The following is a 27629-nucleotide window of genomic DNA, read 5'->3' as shown; positions in this document are numbered from 1 at the left end:
TGGTGCCATCGTTGTGGCTGGTGCTCTTTCCCGCTGGCACTACAAGCTATGCTATCCTTGCACAGCCCAAGTCTCTTCCCGGCCCCCTCCCAGCTGCCTGGCTTTGCTGCCTCCTTTCTCAGCCCTGTTTCTGCTGGAGCCTGTGACCGCTGAAAGAGATTTGACACTGAGTGAGGCTGCTATAAATAGAAAAAGGAGAAAAATCAATAACTAAGAGGCCAGACATAATGCAATTGTAAACCACACTGTATCCCATCCCATAGTGCTTGCTCCCCCCCCCCCCGGTGTCTTGGCTACCTTGCTTATATTCCTCCCCCCCTGCTCCCAATTGACATTTTAACCAAGATGGTGCTCTTCTTGAATACAGAGTATTTTCAGTGACAGGAAATGTACTTAAGAACAGCTCAACGTAGTTCCCTCCCCCCCCCCTTTAATTCTATAAGCACAACAGTTTCTAATTTCATATCTGGAAAAGTTCTCTTTCTGTTCTCATTCTCACATAGCATGTCCCCAAATAACCTCCAAACATGGGATAGGCAGGGATTTTCATTTAAAAGTCTCAGTACTTCTGAATCACAGATTATTAAATTTATTTTTCCTGGCAAGGGAAAGTCAATTCATAGTTGAAAGCCTTTGAGGCTGGAAATATTACATATCATAATGGCTGTGTAGACTCCTGTCCAGTTTTCAAAGTGCTGAGATGTCCTGGCCCTGCAGTCCATTCACCCATGTCTGGTTTCCTTGGGAAAGAGGTCACTGTACCAGAAGCGGTTTGAGAATTGTGCGACCGGTTTGGCCACACTGGGTGCTGTGCTGCAGGGGGCGCCACTACAGCGCTGCACAGTGGATCATGAGAGGCGAAGTCTGCCATTGGCTGGACAATTACTGACATTCTGTGTTATATGGTTTGTGTATGCATACATTCACATACAGGTTGAGCAGATCTCCAAGCCATGCAAAAAAAAGAAAGAAAAAAAAAAAGGTCAAGCACATGTGAATCAGCATCCCATTGCAGAGCCCACTGCATTATTCAGTTCTGCTGTGAAATAAAGATAGTACAGTCTCTAAAAGGCTGCACTTATACCCATTTACCCACTCTGAAATAAGCCACATTGAACTCAGATGTGCATAAGATGGTTTTGTAGACCTCTGGTCAGCAGCTAATTTTCCTGAAGGGTCATTTAGAAGGAGGGGGGGGGGCCATAGGCCCACACACCTGTCCTCTTCAGTGGCCTGTCAGAAAAGCCCCATTGCAAAGGAAGCCAATTTCTTCACACCTCTTTCTCTTTTAAGAGCTAGGAACCTCCAATAGTTGACCTCTATTCTAAACCATTTGGACTTTTATATTTGGATGGGCAGCTACTTGCAAGGGCCACCCAAGACATTGTGCTGCCGGAGGTGAAAGACAAGGTGATAGCTCCTCCCCATTCCAGATGTAGAAGCTGACTGCGTTGGTGGTTGAATCTTGCTTCAACACTGGTGACTAGGCTGATGTCCTCCCTAGCACACAAGGGCAGCAGGCTAGCTTAGAAGTCACAGGGTAGACTGTGGCCCTCCACGCCTCTCTGTTTGGCCCTTGGAAGTGTCCCCAGGCCACACTTCCCACTTGCCTTGCTTCACAGCCCAAATATGTTGGTCTGACCAGAATGTATCCTTGCTTATTTGGATAAAGAAATGGAAAGGAGTATGTGAGGGCGGCTGTGTACACATTCCTGTTTACTCTGTGTCCAGCACGCTCCCACTGCTGCCTTGTGAGGCTGCAGACACACAGCGTTAGCCGCAATACATGTCTATTTTGCAGTTCCCACCAAACCAGGTCCAATCTCATTTGAAACTGTAAGTCAAATGGACACCTACTTCCCCTCTCTACCCACTGGTGCCAGACTGTGGGCAGCTTGGAAATATATCCAACTATAAGTGCTGCTCAAGGTGCTTTTCTCACTGTGCCTAATGGTAGGGACGGCCCTGCCTGGGTCAGGCAAGGAGGGCTCATCCATGGCCACCTGGATTGCTGTTTGACCCTGTTAAATTTGGTCAAATGATCCTGAGATGGATAGGAGGAGTACGTGGTGGTCGGAAAACGTCTCTGCTTCCTCACCTTCTCTTCCCCATGACCTGCAATGTCTTCTCTCTCCCTCCCCCCCAAACCCAATTTGCAGTTAGCATTCTGCCCGCTTCCCTGATGATCAGCGGTGACTTCAAGGAGATGTGATACCTGAGACTTTTAAAAGGCTCGCTGCTTGACATACTCCTAATGGGTCTGATTGATTCTCAGGCTGTTCCCTGCCCACCCCACCCCCATGAAGGCTGCTGGAAATCAGCATAGATCCTAGCTAAACAGTAGCAAATAATAAGTTGTTCTCTCCATGTTCCCCCAGCCCAGGGAAAAAAAGTTTCTAGTCACAAACTGATGGCTCACATGTGAATGGAAACCACGGTAACGGGAAGTGGGGGGGGGGGGGAGACTGTTTTAGCTTACCTCCCTATGGTGGTTGTTGTGTGTGCGCATACACACATAGTGCTATGGTTCTTCAGACAGTGCATTACTTTGTGGCAAATGTAGCACATCAGAAAAAAGAGCTTGGTAGCTTTAGCTGCAACGGCCAGATGGAATGAAGGTTGGGAATCATGAATGCAGAGTGAGTCTCACCAGGCTTAATACGTCTAGAACGGCTGCCGCCTACATCTCCTCTTACTGCTTCAGCTCTAGATGCCTTTTTGCATTTATAGGCAGCTTCCGCAACAACATGGAAGCAACCTTCTAGAGAACAAACACTAACAAGCTTTGGGATGCCACAGTGTTCTACCTCGTGCCAAACAGCTCCATGCACCTCAAAAGCTTTGTTTCTTTGATCAACCCAACATGGCTGAGCATCCAAGCAGCTGTGACGCCACATGTGAGAGGGGCTGTGAAACATGGCAGGCAAGGGGATGCCTCACCAGCCTCTGTCCACATGCCCCTTTTGTTCATTAGATTGCAAGCCCACCAAACTCGGCTTTACATGGGTTTCTCCCTCTGAATCTGCCCCACACTTGGACTGGGATAATTCTTCTTGCTTGCCTCAGAAAGAGGCACATGCAGCAAACACTCTGGCTTCCATGGGGTTGAAATGGAACCTGCAGTACGAAGGTGAGAGTCCCATCCATTGCTGCAGCTGCTCTTCTCTTTGGCCTTGGCTGCTATTGGCAGTGTGGACCTCAGAAAGCTCTCCATGAGGAAATGTGGCCTTTGGGCTGAAAAAGTTTCCTACACTTGCTGTAAAGACGCAGTTCTGACACCGGCTGCTTTCTTCAGCAGCACACGGCTCAATGTCCCTGCAGGAAAGGTGATATACAAACGTAATAAGAAAACCTTAGAACTAGAAACCAGCCTTGCAAGGTGCTTTCCTCAGGGCTCTTTGCAAAGTTTTGCCATTATTAATCTATTCCAGAGGCCAGAGGTGGGGAACATCTGGCCCACAGGCCAGTTTTGACCCTCTAGGCCTCCCCATTTGACCTGTAAGGTTGTTTCCCCTGCAGGCCCCGCCCTTAATGTCAAAGTGATGTCAGGCATGGATCTGGATCAGCTGCACCCCGTGGAAAGCAGGATTGACCTTCCTGCGCACCAGCTGAGGGGCAGGGAGTTCAGTCTTGCTTTGTTCAGGTGCATGAGCAAGTTCCCTGTGGGAACTCAGATGATGTCAGATGACTGAGAGGTGGGGTGGTTCTGCCTATCTGTCAAAGTTGGCTCACAGGATAGGGATTGATGAAGATCTGGCCCACTGGGCCAAAAAGGTTCCTCTTCAGTCAGCCATGCTCTTTTGGGGGGGAATAAAAGGTAAAGGTAAAGGACCCCTGACAGTTAAGTCCAGTCGCAAATGACTCTGGGGTAGCGGTGATCACCTCGCTTTACTGGCTGAGGGAAGCCAACGTTTTGTCTGCAGACAGTTTTTCCAGGTCATGTGGCCAGCATGACTAAGCCGCTTCTGGCGAACCAGAGCAGCGCACGGAAACACCTTTTATCTTCCCGCCAGAGCAGTATGTATTTACCTACTTGCACTTTGATATGCTTTCGAACTGCTAGGTTGGCAGGAGCAGGGACCAAGCAATGGGAGCTCACCCCGTCGCGGGGATTCGAACCGCCGACCTTCTGATCGGCAAGCCCTATGCCTAGTGGTTTAGACCACAGCGCCACCTGCATCCCTTTGGGGAAATACTCCATTCCATTTCCCCCACAGCTGTCATTCAACATTCTGTGACCACTAAGAATGCTCAGTCTTTGTTTTTTGGATTATTTTCTAAATATTTTGTTTCTATTTCAAGGAACTGTGGGTTTTGCATGGATGGTGCCCCTTTGACTATATGAGCATTGGCACTGAAATGATGAATTTGTGTGCACTCTCTCTCTCTCTCTAATAACATTATTGATACGCTAAAAGCCCACCCCCCCACCATCAGAGGGAAGGGGGTTGCCTTCTTCAGTAGCATGTGGCTCTGTTCCCCTCAGTGAGTCACAAAGATAATCTAGTAAAACAAATTCCTTGATCTGGAAATACATCTCTGTCGTAGAGTTAAAAGCTGAACCCCAGCTTTCTATTTTCAGCCTTTATTTAATTTAGAATAGTTTTGTTGCCACTTTATAACCCGAGGGTCTGTCAAACTGCAAAAAAATCTCAATAAAAATCACATCCAGGTCTAGTATCAGGGACATTAATGCCAGAGTGTATCTGTGGTGCCAGGATTAGTCAGCAAGCATTTCCTGCCTTGGTCTTCCCTTTGGCTGCCATGTGGCTTCTGCCTAGTAGGTAGCAGAGCCTCCTTCCAGGCACAGGACGGGTGCTGGACAGCTGGAGCTTGCTCAGCTCATGATGGAGGTGCATCTTCCCTTTCTGGCAGTTGCCAGGCAACAGCTCTCTCTGAGGCAAGAGAGTAGGGCTGAGCATCTGGAACAATGTGGGACCTCTGTTCAAAGGCAGCACTTAGGAAATTCATTACCACATATGCCATGGCAGCTCCCATTGCCACAACCTCAAGGAAAGTCCAAAATCCAGGGAGCTGTGTTGATCCAGGAGACATGAATTTACATCCCTGATCATCCATGAGGCACAACTGTGGTTCTTTGCATAATTTCCTGGCAGTGAACTGCATTGAACTCAGTAGTGTTTACTTCTGACTGCATAGGTTCAGCTTGCAAATCACACTGAACTTTCAGGAACACCTTCAGCCAACTGATATACAACATGTAGCTTAGAAAAGCAAACAACTCTGCAAAGTGGTGTTATCATTTTAAGTTGTGGGCATGAAGTAGGAACCCCAACAAAAGAAAGCCGTCTCCAGCCTTGCCTTGTTTATTCCCCATCCTTCTCCGACTTCCTTTATGTAATTTGCAAGAAACTTGAAATCTTCTTTACCACCTCATTCCATTGTCAAAGCAATGAAGGTTCATTAGCTACCCCCTGGTAAACAGATTTTGCAGATTTGATCTTGTTTCAAAAGCATGCAAAACTTGTTTGACCAGGGACTTGTTGTTGTTGGCATCCACCTGTCTTAAGAGACAATGGAGTACACCTTGGGGGTGTGTGTGAAGTAATACCACTGGAGAATCACAGCACCTGCTGTGGCTGCAGAGACCAGTAACTTGTAACTGCTACCTCCTGCATTGTTTTTGCTGTGTTAGCAGCACCAAAGGAACCTCCCTGTGGCGCACGCTTGGGCAGAGTGTATGGGGGTCCTGGGCAGCCCAGACAACAAGACCCCCTCTCCCGGCCTCACTGATGTGGTCCAAAGGAAAGCAGAGCAATACATTTGGCACCAGCTTGGCTGCAAGAGTTTCCGGAAGGAGGCATACAAGAGACTACTGTGGAACAAAAGGAGTATGTGAGTAGCACACCACATGAGTGCGGTTCTCTCATGTTTTAAAAAACTATTGTCTGTCACTGGCCTAGAATTAAATATATTTCTGCTAAAATGCAAAAGTAGCTCCCACTATGTTTATCCTGATTTCTCAGCACTCAGCAAAACCCTCACGATGCATCTCTCTGAAGGGTCGATTCATTCTGTTGCTTGTGGCAGCAGTCTCATGCCCAGAGCTTTCCCTGTGTTAAGTGCTCATGCTGCTCTTTCTCACTGAATTCAGACGGAGTTCAGCCTAGGAGATGGCCAGGTTGCAAGCAACGCCTCCCTCTGCTCTTCTGACCCAGGTAGTAGCTGGTGATGATGTGTATGAAACATTTCTGTCAAGGTTGTAGTGTTCTGCACACCAGCAGTGCAAGCTGCCGAGTATCAATTACTGATGGGAGTACAACAGTATGGAACTGGGCAGGTGCCAACTCATGGCTCCTTCGCACAACACTGCAGCTTGGCATGATGTGGCTTCTGGCAAGGGTGCTAAAGAGAAGTTTTAATCCGCTCCCCCCCCCCCCCGTGTTAATGAGATTCAAGCAGGATGTTCAAATGGGAGGAGGGGAGGTAAAGGGGATTTAAAGAAGTTCACGAGCCCCACCCTTGACTCACCACCATTTCCCCTCTTCTAAAAGCAACCAAAGAAGCCATCACAAAAGGCAAGGGGGACTGATCCCCTCTGCCCCCCCTCCATATATCAAACACTGGTTTTCAGCTACTGCAAGTCTTAGATACTTAGAACATATAATCTAAGACACAAAGCACAGGTTTTAATATAGTGGAAGATTTTCACATCCTTTATTGGAATAACTCAGGTGAATATAAACTGTTAACCATCAGGGCTGTGTGATATTGAGGAAAACCTGAGAATATGTTAGTCTTGTTAGAATTCACCTTTAAGGAAGCTTCATTTATTATAAACTAAACTAAGCTACTTTCTGCTTCTGGTTTCAAAATTTTGTTCTGAGGTTCTAAACAACTTCAGCCTTTGAACGTTGTTGTTGTAATACTACTACTACTAGTATACTGCCCTTCAACCACAGATCACAGGACAGTTCACAACATAAAAATACACAAGAATACATCACAAAGCAAAACGAAGAATAACAACAAGCCAATAAACCCTTTCCTTAATTTACACTATCATAATAACTTACGTACATCCCCCCCCCATGACCTACAGATATTGCAAGATAATATGTAGTATTTGCGGCTGAGTTGGATTTTGAAACCAGGTTTCACAAGGCCAAGGCCACAGCATTATTTGCTGTAGCACACAGTATTCAAGCTCTGATGTTCCAGAAAATGTAGGTCATGTTTTGTTTGTGGCTTTTATCTTGCTATCTGAACGTGTTCCTTGCACTTCTGTTACCTTTAAATCTTGTTCACTGGGTTTTTTCTTCTGGTGTACCTCAGTGCCCAGTGTGCTCTTCCAATTTACTCTATGTATTTGGTGAAAGTTAGGTTAGGCTTAGTAAATTTGTATTTATATGTTAATAATTTGCACTGTGTGAAATTGACTCTTGACTATGGATTTGAAAGTGCACGTCACAATAAACTGCTTGATTTTTCAGATGCCGCAGGACTTTTTCACTGTGACAGAGACTTGAACCTTGGAGGCATGTTCCTCAACAGCCTTCTAACAAAAAGGATATCCTCCCAAATGTTGTTTCAGACCCCCAGTCACTGCAGTACAAATGCATACATTGAAAATGTGCAACCAGCCATGAGTTGAGCAGTCTGCATGAATCCAGGACATTTCCTTTTTTCCAGGCTTCATTGGAAAACTCCACTGGAGGCTGGATGGGGTTGGGGCTGGTGAGGCAGTCGTGGGCTCTCCCATCCATTTTTTCCCACCTGCTTCTATCATTTGTCTCAACTCCCAGCTCCCACCCTACCAACCTGCTTGGCAAAGAAGTGTGTGAATGGCAGCACCAGATGGAAGAGAGGCAGGAAAAGCCCCATTCTCAAATTTAAAGGTGGAAACTCTGGGTTGCAAACTGACAACTGTGCTGAAACTGACCAGAGGCTTCCAATAGGGTAAACACCGTGTGTTTTCCTGTAGAAACACCATTGTGCACAACTAGATGCCCTCGTCTGCCCCAGCTGCAACAAAACATGCCTCTCCTGCGTTGGTCTCAACAGCCATAGCAGCTGTTAACTCTCCAACGGGTTGACTTTGCCCCCAATGGCACACTCTTCCTGAGACAGACAGATGCCATCAAGAAAACCAAGATCTGATGTATATTATGGTATAGAAAAAATAAGGGGTTTAGCTTTTGCTGCCCAACTCCCAAGGGACTGAGTCCCCTAAGTCCATGATCAGAGATGAAGGCAAGATCCATAGAAAGCAAGGCAGATCTTTATTTTTCTGTTGCAACAAAGTTCCCTCCCCCCCTTGCAAGGAGGTAGGAGAGACTCAGAACAATGGTGCGCAAGCCCCTATAAAGACTTTTGAAATTGCCCACCCTGTAACCCAAGACCACCCCCAAAACATCATACCTACGTCACAGAAAGAGGTGGTCTTCAGCAGAAATTGGAGTGTGTTGCTTCTCCCCTGTCTGCCAGGATACCAGATAATGCCTTACTTGATTGCATTTTCTGGGTAGCCTGGCCATTCTTTTGAGATGGTAAATACTTTAGTTACTGAACCTCTTACACATATTGATAGTTTGCTCATCTTAACAGATACTTGCCAGACTGTTTTTGCAGGGAGGTGTAAGCCCCTACAGTCCAAAAACAATTGGAAAACTTTACCCATTTCCTTCCTCCTTGCAGAGAAATACTTGAGGTCAATTTGGGAGAGTCAAACTGGCTTCAGGATTGCTCTCCTGTACTATTTCAGAGATGTGGTTTATATATGTTTGCCTTGTACATTTATGAACATTGATTCTGTATTTGAGACCTTAGAATTCTTATAACAATTGTCATCAATGTGCATGGTGCTTTACAGTCTAATATTTATTTAGCTGTGATTCCTGCTTGCAGGGGTTGGACTCGATGATACTTTGTGTCCCTTCCAAGTGCAGAGTTCTATGAATCACAGAAATGTCGAGTTGGAAAGAACCATGAGGGTCATCTAGTCCTACCCCCTGCAGTGTAGGAATATTTTGTCCAATGTGGGGCTCAAACCCCAAACCCTGGGATTGAGAGTCTCACGCTCTACCAACTGGGCTATGATTTGTATTATAACATAAACAGGAAAGCAAGAGGACGTCTTCTTTTTCCTATTTTTTATATATGTTGTGGTGTTGGCTATATCTTTTTGGTAATGCACTATATTGTTTTTTCTTATACTGTCTTTTTTGTTTTTCTTCTTTGTGTTTTGTTTGGTCCATAAGTGCTATAATTGTGGAAAATGTAATAATTTTTTTTTTTTGGGGGGGGGAAGGAAAGCAAGAGGACGTGAGTGGAGGCAGAGCAAACATGTTGTTTCAGTTGCACGCGCTTAGGCTTAGGTCTAGTGTGCGCTGCTGCTTAGCAATTTACTCAGAAGTAAATCCCACTGTGCCCAATGGGAGGCTTCCTCCTTAGCGATGGGTAACTCCGGACTCATCCATCCGTCAGGCCATTTGGTTCCAGATGAATTTTGAACCGGCACCCCCTCGTGGGGAATCGTCGTAAAACACACGCCACGGCTCTTTTCAGTTACAGGTAACTCGCATCTTACATTTGCACGACCACAGGTTTATGCGGGTGGCGGGGAAATAAAGAAAGAAAGGGAGAGTTGGCGGGGGGGACGGGGACCTGTCCGTGGAAAGAGCTCTGCCTTGCTCCCAGAGCCCTCGCGAGTCCTTCCCGGAACCTGGAAGGCTCCAAAAGCTCTTTCCGCGGTGTATTTCCCCGTTTGTGTTTTCCTGCTGTTCGCGGAAAAACCTGCCCGGGCCGGAGCTTCAGGCCTCCGCTTCCCTTGCTTCCCCGAGCCCCGGAGGTGTTTCCCCGCGGAGCCCTGTCACTGCAGCGCTGCGCCGAAGAAGCGCGCCCGGGGCAGCAGCCGGCGAGGGCAGCGCTGCGCCTGGAAGGGGCCCGGCGCGTGGGAAGCCTCGGCGGGAAAGAAGTCTCCGCCCCGGCGAGGAAGGGAAGGCCGGCCGAGGGGCGGAGAGCAGGAAGAGCGCACCGGAGCGCGGGAGCGCGCGGAGGAAGACGGCGCCGCGCCCAAGAGGCCGTTTCCTGGCGCGCGCCTCCGGCCCGGCTCCGCTTGGGGGCGGCGGGGCCCGGGAGCTGCGCGCCGGCTCGGCTGCCTTTGGTACGCGCGGAGGCGCCACGCAGCGGCTGCAGCGCGCGGCCGGGCCGGGCTCCTCCTCCTCCCCCCGCGCGGCGGCGCCTGCTCCGCGGCCTCCCGCGCCGGCAGCTGCGCGCCTCGGCTCCCGCCAGTAGCAGGTCCGCGGGGGCGAGCGAGTGCCCGGGGTGGGTCGGGGCACCGGAGGGGGGCGGCGGGCGAGGGCGGGGCTGCGCCCTCCTTTCCTTTGTGCAGATGGGAACCAGGGAGGCTCCGGAGCGGGACGAGCCCCGGGCGGGGGGGGGGGGGGCTGGCTCTGCAGGGCCGGCGCCCTCCTTAGGGCAGCCGGGCAGCCGCCCAGGGCGCAGACCTCTCGAGGGGCGCAGTCTTATGCAGAAAGACCTTCGCTGTATCTTACAAAGTTCTGATAACATTTTACTTTTGTATTTTATATTTTGAAGGATGTTAAAATTTGTACAAGACATGTTATTTTTTGACAAATCGAGGTGAGTAACCAAAAAAATTGGGTGGACATACTTTGCCTTCCTAGTGTGCAAACTGGATTGGCACCAGCTGGGCTGAACTTTGCAGACTCTAGGTGCTGCTGCTGCGTAGGCCTCGGCACTGTAATGCCAGAGGGACTTTCCTACCATGGTTCAGGGGCTGGGCATGGTGTGCCTTTCTTGCGTTCCTCCTTCCTTCCACTCCACTTCCTTCACTGACTGGAGAACCCATTTTTGGAGATACCTTAAGGAATGTTGCTGGATGCAACTGCCCTGATCTCTTACTGTTGCTCAAATCGGCTGGGGCTTTTGGGAGTCCCAGCAGTACCACAGGTTCCTCCATCCCTGTTTTTAAACAGTCCTGGCATTAATGAATTGTGGGTTTCCCATTGGGGCATCTGGTCAGTCAAGGTGAGAACAGGATGCTGGGTTGGAAAGGCCACTGACATGATCCGACAGAGCTCTTCTTCCGTTCTGATTCATGTTAGTTGATTCTGAGTGTGCATACTTCCTCTAGAGTAGAAAAGATAGCTGGAGGAGGAGAGTGGCTGCCAATATATATATATCCACATATATGTGTGCTTATATATGTGCATATATGCACATGCTCCCTCCCTTGCCTTCCAGAGCCATATTCTCTCGCAGGGGCTCCCCCACTTACACAGAAAGACACATCACCCTCCCCCCCCAAGACACGAAGATGTATCATCAGGATGGGGAGGGAGGGCAGGTTTAACGCCCCCCCAAATCCCACGCACACTGCTATTAGCTTTTCTCAACTCATTTTTATTGGATGGGGAAGTGAAGGCTTACGACTCCCCCACCCCAGCAGTCCTGAGGAACATCACCCACGAATCCTGCCTCTGCTGAACTGTGGGTGAGGTTTTCCCTGCTCTTCTGACGTTTGAGGAGGAGGAGGGGGACTGTGGCCTTGGCAGAGGTGCCATGGGCCAGATCCAGCCTGTAGCCTAGTGGTTCTTCCTCACTGGCCTATACAGATACTTTCACAATGTCCTGCTGGGAACTCCTCTGATTTGTTTGCAGTGGGAGGAATATCAGTGTCACACTCTTCCAGTTCAGCTTGCATGGCAGATTCATCTTCCCTCCTCCTCCCATGTGCTGTTCTGGGGGGTTCTCCAACACCCTCTCCCACCCACACCGCTGATTCAGTGGAAGTTGGCCAGAGCTGCATCCCTTCTCTTAGTGTGCATATAAAGTGTTGCCTTACCATATGTTAGGAACAAGCACGTTCTTGTAGTGCGGCATCAAAGGAGTAGCGGGACATTACATTTTCTGGATGCCGTTTCCATTTAATCCTTGCACTACAACTTGCTATGAGCATGGGCGCTAGTATTAGGTGCTCCTCTTGACAGGAGTTATAAATAGTGCCCCCCAGCTGTTTTAGATAATGTTTTGCTTTTAGGCAGAGATGGACTTCCCTCCATAAAAAGGTAAAGGTAAAGGACCCCTGACAGTTATGTCCAGTCACAAACGACTCGGGGGTTGCTGTGCTCATCTCGCTTTATTGGCCAAGGGAGCCGACATTTGTCCGCAGACAGTTTTTCTGGGTCATGTGGCCAGTATGACTAAGCCGCTTTTGGTGAAACTAGAGCAGCGCATGGAAACGCCGTTTACCTTCCCACCAGAGCAGTACCTACTTATCTACTTGCACTTTGACGTGCTTTTGAACTGCTAGGTTGGTAGAAGCTGGGACTGAACAACAGGAGCTCACCCCGTCGCAGGGATTTGAACCGCCAACCTTCTAACCGGCAAGCCCAAGTCTCAGTGGTTTACACCACAGCGCCACCTGCGTCCCTTCCCTCCATATCTGCCCTTAATTCAGTGCAGCATGAGCATGCAACTCTTGCTAGACTGCCATGACCTTAGGGAGTGGGGCAGGTGGTAGCAGCTGACTGTCAGTCAAAGGAATGGGACTCAAAGAGCAGCATCCTACTGGGAGCAAGGCGCTTTGCCTAGGATGTTTCCTAGGGGTGTGTCCTAAGGTGGTTTTGGGTTCTTTTTGTTTCTGCAGACTCTTTGGAACACACCAACATTCATGGATTCTGCTGGGTTGTCAGAGGCCGGTCAGGTATCTGCCGATGCCAGGACACACTTCAAAGTCTGCAGGTTCATCATGGAGGCAGGTGAGAGGGGTGCTGGGCTCTGCATGTTGGTGCAGCTGAGGAACGCTTGATCAGTAGTGGCCCAATCCCTGTGAGAAAGGAGGGTTATGTTGGAAGGGGAAAGGCGATTTGAGGAGACACAGGACCAGGTGTGGCAATCTTTGTGGCTTGGCGGGTAGAGGGTCTGGTTGGGTTGGAGGCAAGCCCAGAGCTGCGAAATGGAGGCGTTGGTGGGCGTCATTGTAGGTCAATGAGAAACAGGAAAACAATTCAAGCAGTATGCTCTTTTAAAATTAATGCTGTTTTCAGTTAACTGTAATAAATTGTTAAGCTCAATGACATTTTGTTTTTAAAAATAAATTGCATAGTGTCGGTACTTTTCCACTCACAGGAATACTGAAAGGTGGTGGAGGCAGGCTTGGGGTAAAAACATTGTCTGAATAATTTGTCTTATATCTCCAAAAGGAAAAGGCTGATTGCCTCATTTTAGAACGGAAGCTAAAACGTCAAGGAAAATCAAGAAATATTGTTTAGGAGGAAATCTGCCCTGATTGAGGGAAGGGGGAGCCCATAGGAATCTTGAGGATGGAAGCGACATTTAGGTGCCTACAGGCAGAAAATCTGAAAGCCCCTTCCTCCCAATGGTTAAAATGGGATGTAATCCACTGGGAAAAAATTCTGAGTCTGCATCACTGAAAGGAATTGGATCTGCGCATGGTTTTGCACAGCTCCCATTCATTTTAGAGAGGTTTGCGCAGGAGAACTTCCCAGTGGATTTTCCCTCACCACAACCTTGTTAGTTTGCCCTCTCCCTCTTCTGCACCCTGCTTTGTGGCCAAGCCATCTGTGAGTCAAGGGGCCCTGCGCTTTGCTTCCCCCCTCAGCTCCCGGTCCTCGCCTTGCTGATTCTCTTTTGGATTGACAGGTGTGAAGCTGGGCTTGCGCTCTGTCCCCATTGCCACAGCATGCACCATTTACCACCGGTTCTTTATGGAGGTGCCTCTGGAACCGTATGATCCCTACTTGGTAGCTATGGCTGCCCTTTACCTGGCGGGGAAGGTAGAAGAGCAGCACCTGCGGACAAGGGACATCATCAATGTCAGCCACAGGTAATAGGATGTATGGTATGAGGGATTATACAGTTGTGCCCCTCCTCACTCATCTTGCCATTGTATCCTCCGCTTTCCACAGTGGGTGGGTGTGCTTGCAAGAGCAAGGAATAACAAAACCATCCCTCTTTTAATTTGGTTAAAGACATACATATCCCCACTTGCTTTTCTGAACTGCTTAAATCCAGTTATCCTCTTGACTGGCTTATGTCAAAGTTTATTCACAAGTGGCAGTGCAGACATTTACCCTGTATAGTAAAATTTGTAGGTCAACCCTAATGTGAACAGCCCATGTGGCATAAACAAAAAAGGACCCCTTGCTGCACCCATCAGCCAGACTAAAGAGAAAACTGACTTAAAAAGTGAAATAAATGCTTTATCCATTAGGTTTTCTCCTGGTTGATTAAAAGTGCCCCCCCCCCAATTAATCAACTAACAGCTGTAGCTGATAAATCTACTAGTTATGGGGAACAAAGGCTGTAGCCCCATTCAGAATTCTAGGCAAGGGATTTGGCTTTCCACAAGATTTCCATAGAAGATTGTTCAGGCTTAGAAGGAACACCTCCCTCTGTAAGACATTTGCACGTAGCTTTTTTTGGGTGTTCAGAGAAAGAGAAAAATCAGTTTAATTTGTCACCTGCAAGAAGGAACCCCATAAACCCCCAGAATTTTTCCTCTTCTCCCCCACAGGTACTTGCACCCACGAAGTGACTCCCTGGAACTGGACATGCATTTCTGGGAGCTGAGAGACAGCATAGTCCAGTGTGAGCTGCTCATGCTGCGGGTGCTGTGCTTCCGTGTCTCCTTCCAGCACCCCCATAAGGTGCGGGCTGTTCAGGGTGGGGGCTTAGGGTGCAAACGGGGTGCGTGACTTGCTTGGGAGGCAAAGGGCTACACCTTCACGACTCTCCTCCCACCTGGAGGAACTGTTCCTTGCACCCCAAGCCTCTGGGTTCTGCTTCCACCTTCCAGATGGGAACAGACTGCAGAGGGTTAGACTAGGAGGAACAGATCAGAAGTCACAGTTCTGGCCAGAGAAGGGAAGGGAAGGCAGACATAGTAGAGGGGAGGAAAGATGGTACCCAGCAACACTCGTTCCCCAAGTGGTGGGGGAATGAGTGCTGGGAAAGTCAGGAGTGCTGGGAGCCAGCACTCCTGACTTTGGAGCCCTTCTCTGTGGTTGAGAGCAGGTGCAGTAGGATTGCACCCTGGGGCAGCAGGATGTAGGAATGCAAAAACCAGTATGGCGGCATGAATAAAGTACTGGGCTTGCGGGAGAGACCTGAGTTCAAATCCCTCAAGTCATGAAGCTCACTGGGCAAATAACTTGCCAGCTTCATCTGTTTTCCAGGGTTATTGTGAGAATAAAAACAACACGTATTTTGCTTTGAAGAGTTGTGTAGAGATTTTCCCACTACCAAGTGGCCAGGTGGTCTTCAGTGGGGCTGGGGAAGCTGTGGCTTCCACCGTTCTCAATCATTAGTTGGGCTCAGGTTGTGCCTGATGGGAGTCCAGCAACACTGAGGGCCACAGTGTCCCTGGTGTTCAGGAGTCATCCAGGTTTTTTCCTAAACCAAGGTGACCTCCATGCTGGAGAGCCACACGCATGTGAGGACATAGTGGGGGAAAGTTGTGAGATTGTGTTGTTAGCTCCAAGGGACTGAATCATGGGACCAGAAGCCAGTGGGGCTGAAGCAAGGGACATGGCCTTTGAAGAGCATTTGCCATGGATTTGCCACAAGCTCTGACCCCTTTTTGAAAGGAAGAGCTTTTGTGAGAGATGCTGCTCACAAGCTGAGCCCCTGGGTTTTCAGCCATCGCTGACACTTGCTGTTCTCTTTCTGCAGTACCTTCTCCACTACTTGTTGTCCCTGAAGCACTGGATGAACCGGCACAGCTGGGATCGGACCCCAGTGGCCGTGGCAGCCTGGGCCTTGCTGCGGGACAGCTACCACGGACCACTGTGCCTGCAACACCCCCCTCAGCACCTCGCTGCATCCGTCCTTTACCTGGCCCTGCAGTGTTACGGGGTGGAGGTGCCTGCTGATGCTGAAGCAGAGAGGCCTTGGTGGCAGGTAAGGGCGCGGGAGCGAGAGGTGGGCAGGCCGCTGGCAGGGGGCAAGCAGTGGGGTATCCCCTTTCAGCCCGACCTGGACCTAGGCTCTTGTCTTGGAGCTGGCCCACGCAGCAGCCTCCTTCCTTCTTAATGGCCCGTTTTTATGCTGAATCAGAAGTACAGTGGTACCTCTAGATGTGAACGGGATCCATTCCAGAGCCCCGTTCGTGTCTAGAAGCAAACGTAACCCATGTCTGCGCATGCGCGGGTCAAGTTTTGGCGCTTCTGCGCATGCGCGTGACGTCATTTTGAGTGTCTGCGCATGGGCAAGTGGCGAAACCCGGAAGTAACGCGCTCCATTACTTCTGGGTTGCCGCGGAGTGCAACTCAAATGCGCTCATCCCGAAGCACATCCAACCCGAGGTATGACTGTACAGGAAATGCCAGCCATTGGCTACTGCGCCTCTGCAGTCCATGGACTCCATGCTTCACACCAGCCACTTCCCTGCCTGTTATACAGTCATACCTTGTGTTGCGCTCCGCTCTTGTTACGGACTTTCAGCTTATGAACGTGGCAAACCCAGAAGTGTGCTGCCATAACCAAAGCTGCCGCTGCTTCTGCTGCCACTGGAGCAGACTGGGAGGACACAGCAACCTGCCGGGAGCGGCGGCTTTGGACCCGGCAGGTTGGCCTCTCCAGGAGGCCCTTCGTATTTTGGCAGCGGCGGCAGCTGCTGTTAGGCGACTCCTCATCTTGCCCTTTGTCATCCTTCTCGGACTCATTCCTCTTCCACACAGAACATTTTGCTTAGGCCCAACCGCCCCTGGCGCACAGGAAGGAGCGGCCCAGAAAAAAGGGAGCGAGGCAGAGCACAACCACCGCAGCAGCCCGGAGAGGGTGCACACACTGCCACTGGCTCCTCAACTCACTCCCTGCTGCTGCATCAGCACCACAGTTGTCACAGTGCCCCCTTCCCCTTTCTGCCATGGGGGAGGTGGGGAAGTAGCTGCTTTCTGTGGCTATGAAACACTTCCCTTCGTCACTATAGACGGCGGCAAGAGCAGCCACCAAGGTGCAGACTATAGAAATTTTGTTATTAAATATACCAAGAAAGAAGCACACCAAGAACTCAGGCCAATGTAAGTTTCAATAGTGGGAGTGGTCCCTACTCGCAAATCAATAGTCAATAGTAACAAAAACTAATTCATTCAGAAGTATGTATTCTGACAAGGATTACAAACTCAAATAGAAATTATGAACTCTAACAGAGATTACAAACTCAAATTTATAAAAATATGTATAACACAATAATTCATTACAGAATTAGAGATAAGAGTTTATGAGTAGAGATAAGTTCATGTTAGTCCAGATTCGTCGTGGAAGTCTTAGTTTCAATCATTGAGCAGAAGTCAGAAGTCAGTTATGGATTAGAAACCAGGACAGGGCCCTGTTTCGATGTAGTCACCTTCATCAGCTAATTTTTAAAGGGTCGTGTAAGTTTGAAGACTCAGATAAATATATCCTGTTATTTTCTACATTTCTCAGGGATAACAAGTGTGGGTAGATCAACGTGTATCTTGAGCTTGAGTTCGTAATCTCTGTTTGAGTTTGTAATCCTTGTCAGAATACATACTTTTGAATGAATTTGTTTTTGGTAAAGGTAAAGGTAAAGGTACCCCTGCCCGTATGGGCCAGTCGTGTCCGACTCTAGGGTTGTGCGCCCATCTCACTTAAGAGGCCGGGGGCCAGCGCCGTCCGGAGACACTTCCGGGTCACGTGGCCAGCGTGACGAAGCTGCTCTGGCGAGCCAGCACCAGCGCAGCACACGGAAAAGCCGTTTACCTTCCCGCTATAAAGCGGTACCTATTTATCTACTTGCACTTAGGGGTGCTTTCGAACTGCTAGGTGGGCAGGAGCTGGGACCGAAAGATGGGAGCTCACCCCGCCGCGGGGATTCGAACCGCCGACCTTGCGATCAGCAAGTCCTAGGCACTGAGGTTTTACCCACAGCGCCATCTGCGTCCCATTAGTTTTTGTTACTATTGACTATTGATTTGCGAGTAGGGACCACTCCCACTATTGAAACTTACATTGGCCTGAGTTCTTGGTGTGCTTTTTTCTTGGACTATAGAAATCTGCCATCTTGAGCCTGCAGAAGCATTGTGGGGAGTGAGGGAGAGGAAGGGTTATTATGGGATTATTTCTTCTGGGAATGGTGGTATTATTGAAGGAAAAAACATTAAAAGTGGTTCTGGTATTAGACTAGTGCAATGTAGTGGAATATTTTTTTGGGGGGGGGGGAGGAGAGGTTCAGGTATGGTGTACTGGCAGAAAAAAGCACTGTCCCAACTCCTCCCTAGAACATCTTGCGGAGTGTAGTAGTGTGTTGAAGTCACAAATCCTGTATCTCGGCTTTCCTTGCGGGTTGGGCAGCATTAGCTGTGGCAAATCGTCACTCTAACAGGGTCAGGACCTTCTGTTTTCTCTGCTTAGGATGAGATTTGCCATAGCACTGGTGTAACTGTGAGCATGAGAAGGGTACTCTCAACCTCACTTTTCAAAGACATGGTTTGCCACCTCTCAGACTTTTGGAGGAACTCCTACAGAGCCTCTGAGATAGGAGATGTTGGATCAAGACCTGGTGTTTTAACTTGAGTGATGTCATTAAGTCGCTCCTCTTGGAGGTAGAACTCCTGTCTAGGTACGGGAGTTTCTGTGAACTCAAGGGGATAGGCGAGAGAGGCAGGGTCCAGCGTGCTTGACAATTAAGGCTGGAGACAGAAAATAGCTAAAAAATAAATAAGCAGCTGAAGGTGACTAGAGAGAAGCTTCACTTCCATAGTGCATATGCACATTGCTTTTGTCTTCCTGTTCCCTCTAGTGAAACAGGTATCCAAAGCCTGTTGCAGAGTTGAAAATAGGCAGAGTAAACGTACCACAAGCAGCAATCTACCTTTCTAATCACTGTAAACTGGAAAACCACCACCACTGTCTGTTTCCACCTTAGTGACTTCCCTTCTCTGCAGAACCTTTTCCTTCCTACCTGGTTCCTTATGAGGAACAGTTGAAGGAGCTGGGTATGTTTAGCCCGAAAAAGAGGAGACTTGAGAGGTATAATAAAGGTAAAGGGACCCCTGACCATTAGGTCCAGTCGCGGCCGACTCTGGGGTTGCGGCGCTCATCTTGCCGGCGTACAGCTTCTGGGTCATGTGACCAGCATGACTAAGCCGCTTCTGGCGAACCAGAGCAGCGCACGGAAACACCGTTTACCTGCCTGCCGGAGCGATACCTATTTATCTACTTGCACTTTGATGTGCTTTCGAACTGCTAGGTTGGCAGGAGCTGGGACCGAGCAATGGGAGTTCACCCCATTGCGGGGATTCGAACCGCCGACCTTCTGTTTGGCAAGCCCAAGAGGCTCAGTGGTTTAACCCACAGCGCCACCCGCATCTCTGAGAGGTATAATAGCCACCTTCAAATATCTCAAGAGCTGTTGCTTGGAAGAGGGAACAAGCTTATTTTCTCCTGCTCTAAGGTAGGAGAATGGACTTGAGTTACAAGAAAGGAGATTCCGACTAAGTATCAGGAAGACCTTTCTGACAGCAAGAGCTGTTTGACAGCAGAGTGGTCTCGCTCGCGTGGGAGGTGGTGACCTCTAATTCCTTGCAGGTTTTTAAGCAGAGGTTAGATGGCCATCTGTCATGGATGCTTTAGCTGAGATTCCTTCATTGGACTAAGTGATTCTTGGGGTCCCTTCCAACTCTACAATTCTCTTCTGGTTTTCTCTCCTTCTAGGTGTTCAGCGAAGATCTCTCCAAGAATGTCATTGACCAGATTGTCTTGGGCTTGATCCAGATCTATACTCTGGATACAGAAATTTCTTAAGTACATTAAGTAAGGAGAAAGCTTCAGCGTCCCAAGTCGACTGGTCACTTTAAGTGGGGTTGAGGTGAAAGTGTTGCCCCCTCAAAACACACCAAATTTGTATCCTGTTTTTTTTTGAGCGACCCAGTAGAACAGAACGGGGTGGATTGGTGTTTGTGCCTGGATAGACTGTGTTCTGTGGGGTCCCTGAATCACCCTCCAGCCTGGAATTAGTCTGAAGCCTTCCATCCTCTACTCCCAACTTGGTGCCAGCTCAGAGCCCATGGGGAAAGAAGACCATGGGGAAGGAACCTGTTGCCTCCCTACTACAGGTGAAACATGTTGCCAGGATATTTCCCCCACCTGTTTCTAGAATGGTTCCCCAAAGCTTCAACGTACCAGTCATAGATCTTGGATGAAGTACCGTGACTCCATGACATCTGACAAAGACTCCACTGCTGTGAATGCCTTAATTCCAGAGTAAGAAAAATTCATGGATGAACTATGGCTGCCAATGGATAGAAAAAATGGCACCACTCATTTCAAGCTTCATCATCCCCCCTGCAGTCCTTTCCTCCCAGTGTTAGAAACTCAGACATATAAACTAGGAGCCAATTGGCACCTTGAATCCAGGTTGCGGTTGCCCCAACAGAATGCCTCTTCACCAGGGGGTTGGACTAGATGACCCGAGTTCCATCTGACAAGCTGAAATTTTGGCACTGATTGAACAGTCAGAAGTTCAATCCTTGAGTTCTTCCCTTAGCCCTTTCAAAACTCTAGAACTCGAGTTTCGTCCAGTTACACGGCAGCATCTTCAGGACATGCCAAAGTCTGTATGCTGATAGCACAAAATAATTAACGTGATATTTATTGCCATGGAATGTGATGGCTCTTTAAAAGGATTAGGCAAATTCATAAAGCCTTGGTCTGTCACTGCTATTAGCCTTGGTAGCTACTGGATGCCTTACAGGGAGTAATTCATAAATAAAATTAAAAATAATAAGTAACGTGTCCACAGACAGCATACCTTCTGAGTGCCGTTTCATTCTTATACCTCTGCCTGTTCCACTTGGGATGGGGGTCAATTCTCCATGCTTCATAATGGCCAGATAGCAATTGTTAGCCCGTCCTAGTGTGGCAGAGAAAGCTCAGGGAGGCTGCCTGCCTTTGGCAACTTTCAAGGACATGCTGCAAGTCAGGTCGAAATGGTGAGCCACTGCTGCTGCCATGTGCACTACAGTCACCCCCCCCCCATTTGTGGTTTGGGGTGGTTTTGCCCCCACCCCACTGTGAATGAGCGGAGGCAGATGCCAGGAGAGCCCTTTCTAGGGCATAGCTCTTGCGCCAGAGCCCCCTGCTGCCTGTGCCACTGAGGGCTGCCAGCTCACCACTTGTTAACTAGATCTATTCCAGATTGACCTCTCATTGCAGTACATTTGCAGCTCAGCTCCTGCATGTCTGCCATATTTCTACTTTAGTATATTTCTACTTTATATACTTGACATTTCTACTTTAGTGACACACATCCTGAACTTGTAGGAATGACTCTTCAGTGGCCCATGGAAGCAAAAATGGCATTTCTTCATCTCTAGGGTGAATGCCCTTTATACTTCGTATTAGAAGGCAGAATGGAAAACCAGTTCAGTTTTCAAACGGAAGTGAACGTAAGGACTGAGGATGTGTGTGCTTTTAGCCCCCCCCCCACCTGTGGTGTGTCTTCCAAACCTGGCAATACCCTTAGCCAGCATACTCTAAGAGACAATCTACAGAGAGTATTGTCAGGCATCAAGTGGAGAGGATGCTGGAAGTGGAGTTGTAACAAAGGAAGCATCTGCTACTGGTTAGAACAAGTTGGACTAGCCACACGGTGTTGCAGAGAGACGTGCTCCAGCTCTTCGTTCTAGCAAGCCAGCCCCCCCCCCCCCCACTGTCAGTCAGCATCTTGTGTCCCACACTGCATGCTTAGTTTTCATTGTTTTGGGACCCCCTTCCGCTTTTAGGGTTTTCTTCTACAGTTTTTTGGGACAGTGGATGGAGCTTACTATTAGTGTATACTCCTTAGGATGGAGGAGAGTGGGGAAAAAGGTTTACCAAACTTACGCAAACTCTAGGTCCCTTATGGATGGACCCCAGTGTGGTCCACTTGACACTGATGGTGGTAGCAGCCAAAGAAAGGAAATAAACTCTACATATTATTTATTACAGCCCATTGCATTTTGAGAAAAAGTCCTTTATCAAAGGCACTGTAAATGTACAAATAACAAGGAGGATAACTGGTACAAAATGCAATAGATTATAAATGCATGTTAAAATTTATCCAATACCCAAGTTCGGTGGTTTATATATTACTTGTACATTTACAATGCTCTTGATAATTTTTTTCGCCCAAAACAAATTGGGCTTACAAACAATATTTTGTAGCACTTGTAGTTTATTTCTCCCCCATTTTTGCTTGAAAGTGTTGCTATCCTGGGACTATGGCTGGTTTTCTGCTTTCGCTTTGGGTAGCAGCCTGGTCTTGTTTTAATAATCAAGTCATTAAAGCAATTTAGCAATCTTGGGGGCTTTTAGCCTGATGGCGTTGTGATTTTTGGATGGCCTCTTCCATTTGGACAAATGTACAAGCGCCTTTTTTTTTTACTTATTTATTATTATTATTTATTATTATTTTTAAAAAACCTTTCACCCTCTCCCCCTTTTTACTATGATTTAGGAAAAAAAATATCCCCAATGAAACACAATCCCCCCCCCCCTTAGAAGGAATGCCCTTACCCTCCCGCACTTGTGAAATAGCAGAAACTCACTGATAAACACCTGGCAAATTTGTACAGCAGCAAAGTGATCTCTTTTTTGTTCAGATGGGGTGTGTGTGTGCATATATAAGCCCAGACTGGGACTAAAGCTTTCCTTTGGTGGCCCATTCCGTTTACTTGAAAATTAAACACTTAAGATTTCCATTTTTATTTTTTTCCCCTTTAAACACTCAGATGAGGAAAAAGAAACTTTTTTTTTGTTTTCGTTGTTTTTCTTGGAAAGAAAAGATGACGACAAAAAGATTTACAGATGGGTTTGGCATTTGCCCTTCCGTGGAAGGGATGGCTTTTCTGACAGTGCTGCAGCTGGTATTTTCAAGCAGGTTTGCCCTGGGAAAATGCAGAGTATGCTCCACAGTTTCTAAATATTACATACTTTTAGTTACGTGTTTTTTATACGCGGAGAAAGCTGGGGCTGCAAGGGGTTGAGGGCGACTCATCTTTGCAGCGAAAGACAAAACAGTCTGGTCAGGGACAGCACCCATGACTCCTGACTCCTTCCCCATCTCCCCCTGGCTGCTGTAGGCGCAGCTCCTTTGTCACCGTGTGTGACAGAACTATGAATGGTTCTTTGGTGGCCTCTATGTAGCCCCACATTGCGGAACTGTATCAGTGCAGACCACGGCACCAGATACTTGTAAGAAACCCTCAGCATCAGCAAAAGGGTGCTGGCCCTTCATTTAAGTTCAGTGGTTGCACTCTGCCCAGATCCGTGCTTGCTGCCATGGAGAGCCAGTGGCAGTTTGGAGCTTTTCGCAGGTTCTTTCTGGCAGGAATGTTGTATAACTGAGGTTAAGATAAGCTGGTTTGGAAGAAGATGAAGGCAAGCTTAACCTGGTGGAAGCCAGTATTCTCTCTGGGCAATAAAGGCGTTTTTCTAACCTTATGACACCATGTGCTGCTGTGCCGTGAACCTCAACTTTTCTTTCTCTGCCCTCGCCTGCTAGACCAAAGGTTCTCTAAGCCAATGCAGTGCATCCATCCAATAGCGCGTCAGAGTTAAACAAGGGAAATCACACCCAGCCATGGAAGCTGCTTGGTGGCCTCTGATACGGCATGAGATTCTTGATCTCAGGGTTGTGGGTCTGAGCCCCACCTTGGGCAAAAGACTGCTGCAATTTTGGACTAGATGGTACCTTTCAACCCTAGGATTCTATGAACTCATTCTCTAACTCTCTGTCCTGACAGGATTGTTGCAGGACTAACATATAGAATAATGTGCTATAGGCTACCCTGAACCGAGAGGAAGAGTGGGATATAAACGAGCAAAGAAAACATTACCTCCTCACCACCACCTCACAGCACTTATCTGTGCATAGGATCAAGGTAGTATGTGAGCCAGGAATACACACTGTTCAGCAGCAGGAATCTCTGCCACCTTCAAACGGTTGCCTTGTGATTTTGGCGTACGAGGCAGAAATGTGTACAAATGGTACGCATTCTCTACCGCTAACTAGTATGAGGCACAGCCCACCAGGCCATTCACCCAAACAGGCTGAACAGTAATGCATGGGAGCTGCAAGAAAAGGCAGCAGTGCTCTCTTTTCTCTGTGTGGCAGACCAGCTTCCCGGTGCGTTGGGCCTCATGGACCTGTCTCCCACCTTGTCGCTCCTAAGGGCACCCCAGTCCTCGCTGCCATGGTACCTTTGGGATCTTTTCTGATTGTGGGGATTGCAGAGGCTGAATTTGTGGGTTTGTGGCTCCCATGGTACACAACTGTGTGAAGGAAAAAATAGTGAAGTAGAATGGATATGCATGAAGTCTCCTTAAGGAAAATTGGAATTTTCTTAAAAACCTTGTTTGTCCCAGCCCAGCATTTGCAGGTCATCGGGTCTGGAGATATGCAGTCCTTGAAACCAGTGTAAAAGGAAAAGCATTATAACATGACTAAACTCTGGAATAAAACTGAATATAAATCAGCATTATTAAGTAAAAATGAGTGGAAGCCAGAACTACTTGATGAGTAGTCATTAACTGCTGGCCACTAAGCCTGCATGCTTTCAAATGTCTTTCCACAACCATGAGGGCTAGAAACCTATTCCTTCATTTTGATAAGATTATCAGAAATACAACTTCTTTGCCAGTCTGATCAATGCTTTGAATGAGAAATTTCAAATATCAAGAAAGTTGTTGCTTTCTTTCTTAGTAGATTAAAAAAAAAGTAGTTCAATCTTTATCTTTCCCCCCCTTCTAAGCAGTCTCTTTTGCTCAGATATTTATTGGAAGCTTTAGGAAGCATTTGGATTGAGGGTACTTCCAGGGAGTGGGCTTGGTGGGCAGCACACCATTTCAGGGAGGCCTGCTTTGGGTCAGGTTCTGGATAACTGCTTGAAAAGGCCCAAATTTGTGCCAGTGCAACTAGACCCTTAATTTCCGCCACTGTGCATCTGTGCAAGACCCAGCCCACCAGGGCTTCTGTTACTGTACTCAGCAACTGCCCCACAGTCAATTCCCGCTCCCAAGAGGAAATAACCAGTGTTCTTTCCCTGGCAAACCCTGATATAAAATACAAGCTACAGCAAGCAATGATCTTTTTTTTAAAAAAACAAAACAAAAACAGATTTGCCCCAGGCTGAAATTCCCTTGGGGGAGAGGGGAAAGGAGAAAAGAGGGTTTGATAACAGGCATGCGTTTATGGTCAGAAGGTCCGTTAATACATCTGTTGGTTGGTATCATATATATATATTTAGGATAATAGATGTCTAGATTATTCCTCTTTTTTCCTTTTTCCTTTTTTTTGTTCTTTTTCTGGTGCAAATATAGTTCCTTTTTTAAACTTTTTTTGGGGGGGAGGGGAAACCTGAAAAGAGGTCCCAGAAATAAATCAAAGCAACCCCCAAACGGGGGATTATCGTGGGTTCGGTGAGTGTGTTTTGTGTCCAAAGAGAAACGAAGAACAGACTAGAGAAATGGGTGGTTGTTTTTTTTCCTGTACACCCTCCGGGACTCAGCCACAAACCCCTCACGGGTGATTCTGAAGAAAACTTTTCTCCCCCTTCACAGTTTGTCTATCGCTTTTCATTGCATCCATTCAGTTTCTCGTCTTCATTTGCCTGAGCCAACCAGTGGCAGAAACCGTGTCCATTTCCACCCCGTTAAGAGAAAAAACCTCCAGTGTCAAGAGGAGAAACGCCATCTCCTGCCCGCTTTCTTTCCAGACTCACTCAGCTAGTCCTTGTCTCCCAGGAGGAACTGAACACCCCTGCTGTGCAGAAAGTCATTTTGACTGGTTGCATGGTGGGGTTGTGTTAGAGGGAAGTTTCCATGCTGTGGAGCGGGCTAACAGGGCTGGACGAGGAGGTAGGTGTCTTGCTGGCATCCGTGCTTAGGTAGATGCCGCTGTCAATGGCGTTGTTGTTCTTGTTGGGGGATGGTGGGGGACTGGCCCGGAAGCGCCGTCTCGGGGGACCCTCGCTCTCCTCCACGTCTGTATCATCAATGAGGGGGATGTTGTGGATGTAGTCGTTGATCAAGAACTCGGGCGTTGTCATGAAGTTATGGATGGAGGTCTTCGTATCTGGCTTCTCCAGCCCTTCGTAGAGGGAACTACGGAACGCTTTCACTACGCGGATCTGCAGAGAAGGCCAAGAGGAAAGAGAGGAGAGAGAATGAGAGCTTGACTCTTGAGAGCCGGAACTGATGCCAGGCCACATTGGTGGGACTTGCTAACTTTGTCCTTTGCCAAGCTGGCTTGGTCAAGGAGAAGGCTGAGGAGAAGGGATAGGACCTTGCAGTCCTAACACTTAATTTTCCTCCTCATTTCAGCCCATGTCAGTGCAGGCCAAGCATTGTCAGTGGTTCTCCAGGGTTTCATAAATATCTCAGGTGAATTTGTTTTCAGCCCTGCTAGCTAATTGAGGGCACTTCTATGCTACAAAACAGCATATATCAGCTTTATACCAGTTTAACTGTCATGGCTTCCCTCAGCAAATTGTAGCACAGTGAGGGGGCTAAGAATTCTGTATGTCCCTAATTCCAATTAAAGAGTTACGATTTCATGGGAATGACTGTTAAGCCAGGATAAGTCTGCGATGTTGTACATTTTAAGGTGATGGTAACTTGGACGTAAGCCATACAAATTTTGTGTGCTGCATAAGCTCTGCTCTGTCCCACCTTTCATAGGCTATAAGCAGAAGCAAAGAGGCCAAAGACAGGCTTGGGCAGCTTTATACAGCTTTATACTGTTCTTGATATCACCTCCCACCGCCCTACTTCATTTTCTTTGGCTTCTAAGTCCCAAGGCCTGACTCAAAGCTGGTGGAAAGAGCGGCCGCCCATGCGGACAACCAGCCCCTCTGCTTTCTTAACTATAGCCCAGTTTTCGTGTGTTTTGTTGTTCTTTATTTTCCATTTCCTCGCCATACCTGGGATATTATTTATGATTCCTGGTGGACATTGATGGAAGGGGTGATTGGGGAGAAAGGTGAGGGGGACTAAAGGAGCCCTCATCAGCAGTGAAGAACTCAAAAAACTAAAAGGGATGAGAAGAAGAATCAATAGAAAAAATGGCGAGTGCGGATGGTTAGAACAGGAATGGGGGAGGGTGTTATGTGGCCAACATTTTTTCATTGGGTGAAACAATCTAGTGGCTTTGTAAGGGACAGACAGTGGAGGGTGGAAATGAATTTAATCTAAAGAAAGTGAGAGAACGGAAAAGAAATTGTGTGTGTGTGTGTGTGTGTGTGTGTGTGTGTGTGTAAAATCCTCTACACTCAGGAAAAATCCTGAACTTTTTGTTTTGGGGTACAGCATTTCATACCTGCTCTGTTTCTTTGCTGCTTGTTTCCCCCCATCTTCTCGCCCCTCAGTCTGGCAATTGACACAGGCGTTTAAAATTCAGTTGGGCTCCCCTTAATTTCCTCAGAGTTGAGAACATAGCAGCTAATTTACCAAAGGTGACAAGGGAGTAGCATTTGATTTCCCAGCTTCAGAAAAAGCTTAAAATATTCTCAGCCTGTCTGGTTTCACGAACGGAATGAACCTGCTGCCTCTTTCAAGGCAGGGCTGGGGGGAAATGGCCCCAAAATAAACAAGCAGTGTGCTTACTGCCATGTCCATCT

General features: G+C 47.9%; 2 protein-coding genes and 1 long non-coding RNA gene across 11 annotated transcripts in view; 2 read left to right on the top strand and 1 right to left on the bottom strand.

Moving 5' to 3' along the window:
* Positions 1–5548: 5548 nt before the first annotated feature.
* LOC308466603 lies at positions 5549–8117 on the top strand. Its single transcript, XR_013980908.1, has 3 exons — positions 5549–5856; positions 6116–6179; positions 7455–8117. It is a non-coding gene; the product is annotated as an uncharacterized lncRNA (long non-coding RNA).
* A 2035-nt stretch (positions 8118–10152) lies between these two features.
* Positions 10153–20779, top strand: CCNQ (cyclin Q). Of its 2 annotated transcripts, none has more exons than XM_080987465.1 (6): positions 10153–10260; positions 12635–12746; positions 13651–13834; positions 14525–14657; positions 15682–15909; positions 19687–20779. In XM_080987465.1, exons 2-6 carry the CDS (start codon positions 12659–12661, stop codon positions 19774–19776), a joined length of 723 nt encoding a protein of 240 aa, XP_080843591.1. In that variant the 5' UTR covers positions 10153–10260; positions 12635–12658; the 3' UTR covers positions 19777–20779. The 2 variants fall into 2 exon arrangements, with proteins under 2 accessions (XP_080843591.1, XP_080843592.1); XM_080987466.1 differs by lacking the exon at positions 10153–10260 and adding an exon at positions 10457–10605.
* A 1921-nt stretch (positions 20780–22700) lies between these two features.
* ATP2B3 (ATPase plasma membrane Ca2+ transporting 3) overlaps positions 22701–27629 on the bottom strand; it is a 121275-nt gene continuing 116346 nt past the window's right edge. For 5 of the 8 annotated variants that reach the window (XM_080987434.1, XM_080987428.1, XM_080987427.1 and 2 more), the window contains one exon: positions 22701–26141. In XM_080987434.1, the coding sequence (XP_080843560.1) occupies positions 25818–26141 (324 nt within the window). In that variant the 3' untranslated portion in view covers positions 22701–25817. The remainder of the gene's footprint in view (positions 26142–27629) is intronic. The other 3 variants (XM_080987431.1, XM_080987432.1, XM_080987433.1) reach the window with 1 other exon arrangement.

The sequence above is a fragment of the Podarcis pityusensis genome (assembly GCF_964106645.2).
Source record: "Podarcis pityusensis genome assembly, chromosome: 17".
Classification (NCBI taxonomy): Eukaryota; Metazoa; Chordata; class Lepidosauria; order Squamata; family Lacertidae; genus Podarcis; species Podarcis pityusensis.
The sequence above is the reverse complement of the archived record's forward strand: the minus strand, read 5'-3'. Positions and strand labels throughout refer to the sequence as shown.

What these genes read in the sequence shown, in the direction of transcription:
- CCNQ (XM_080987465.1), top strand. Translation starts at nt 12,659, where the DNA reads ATGGATTCTGCTGGGTTGTCAGAGGCCGGTCAGGTATCTGCCGATGCC. An exon ending in CAGGTTCATCATGGAGGCAG is followed by an intron (nt 12,747 to 13,650) that starts GTGAGAGGGGTG and finishes TTGGATTGACAG; the next exon opens with GTGTGAAGCTGGGCTTGCGC. An exon ending in ATCATCAATGTCAGCCACAG is followed by an intron (nt 13,835 to 14,524) that starts GTAATAGGATGT and finishes TCTCCCCCACAG; the next exon opens with GTACTTGCACCCACGAAGTG.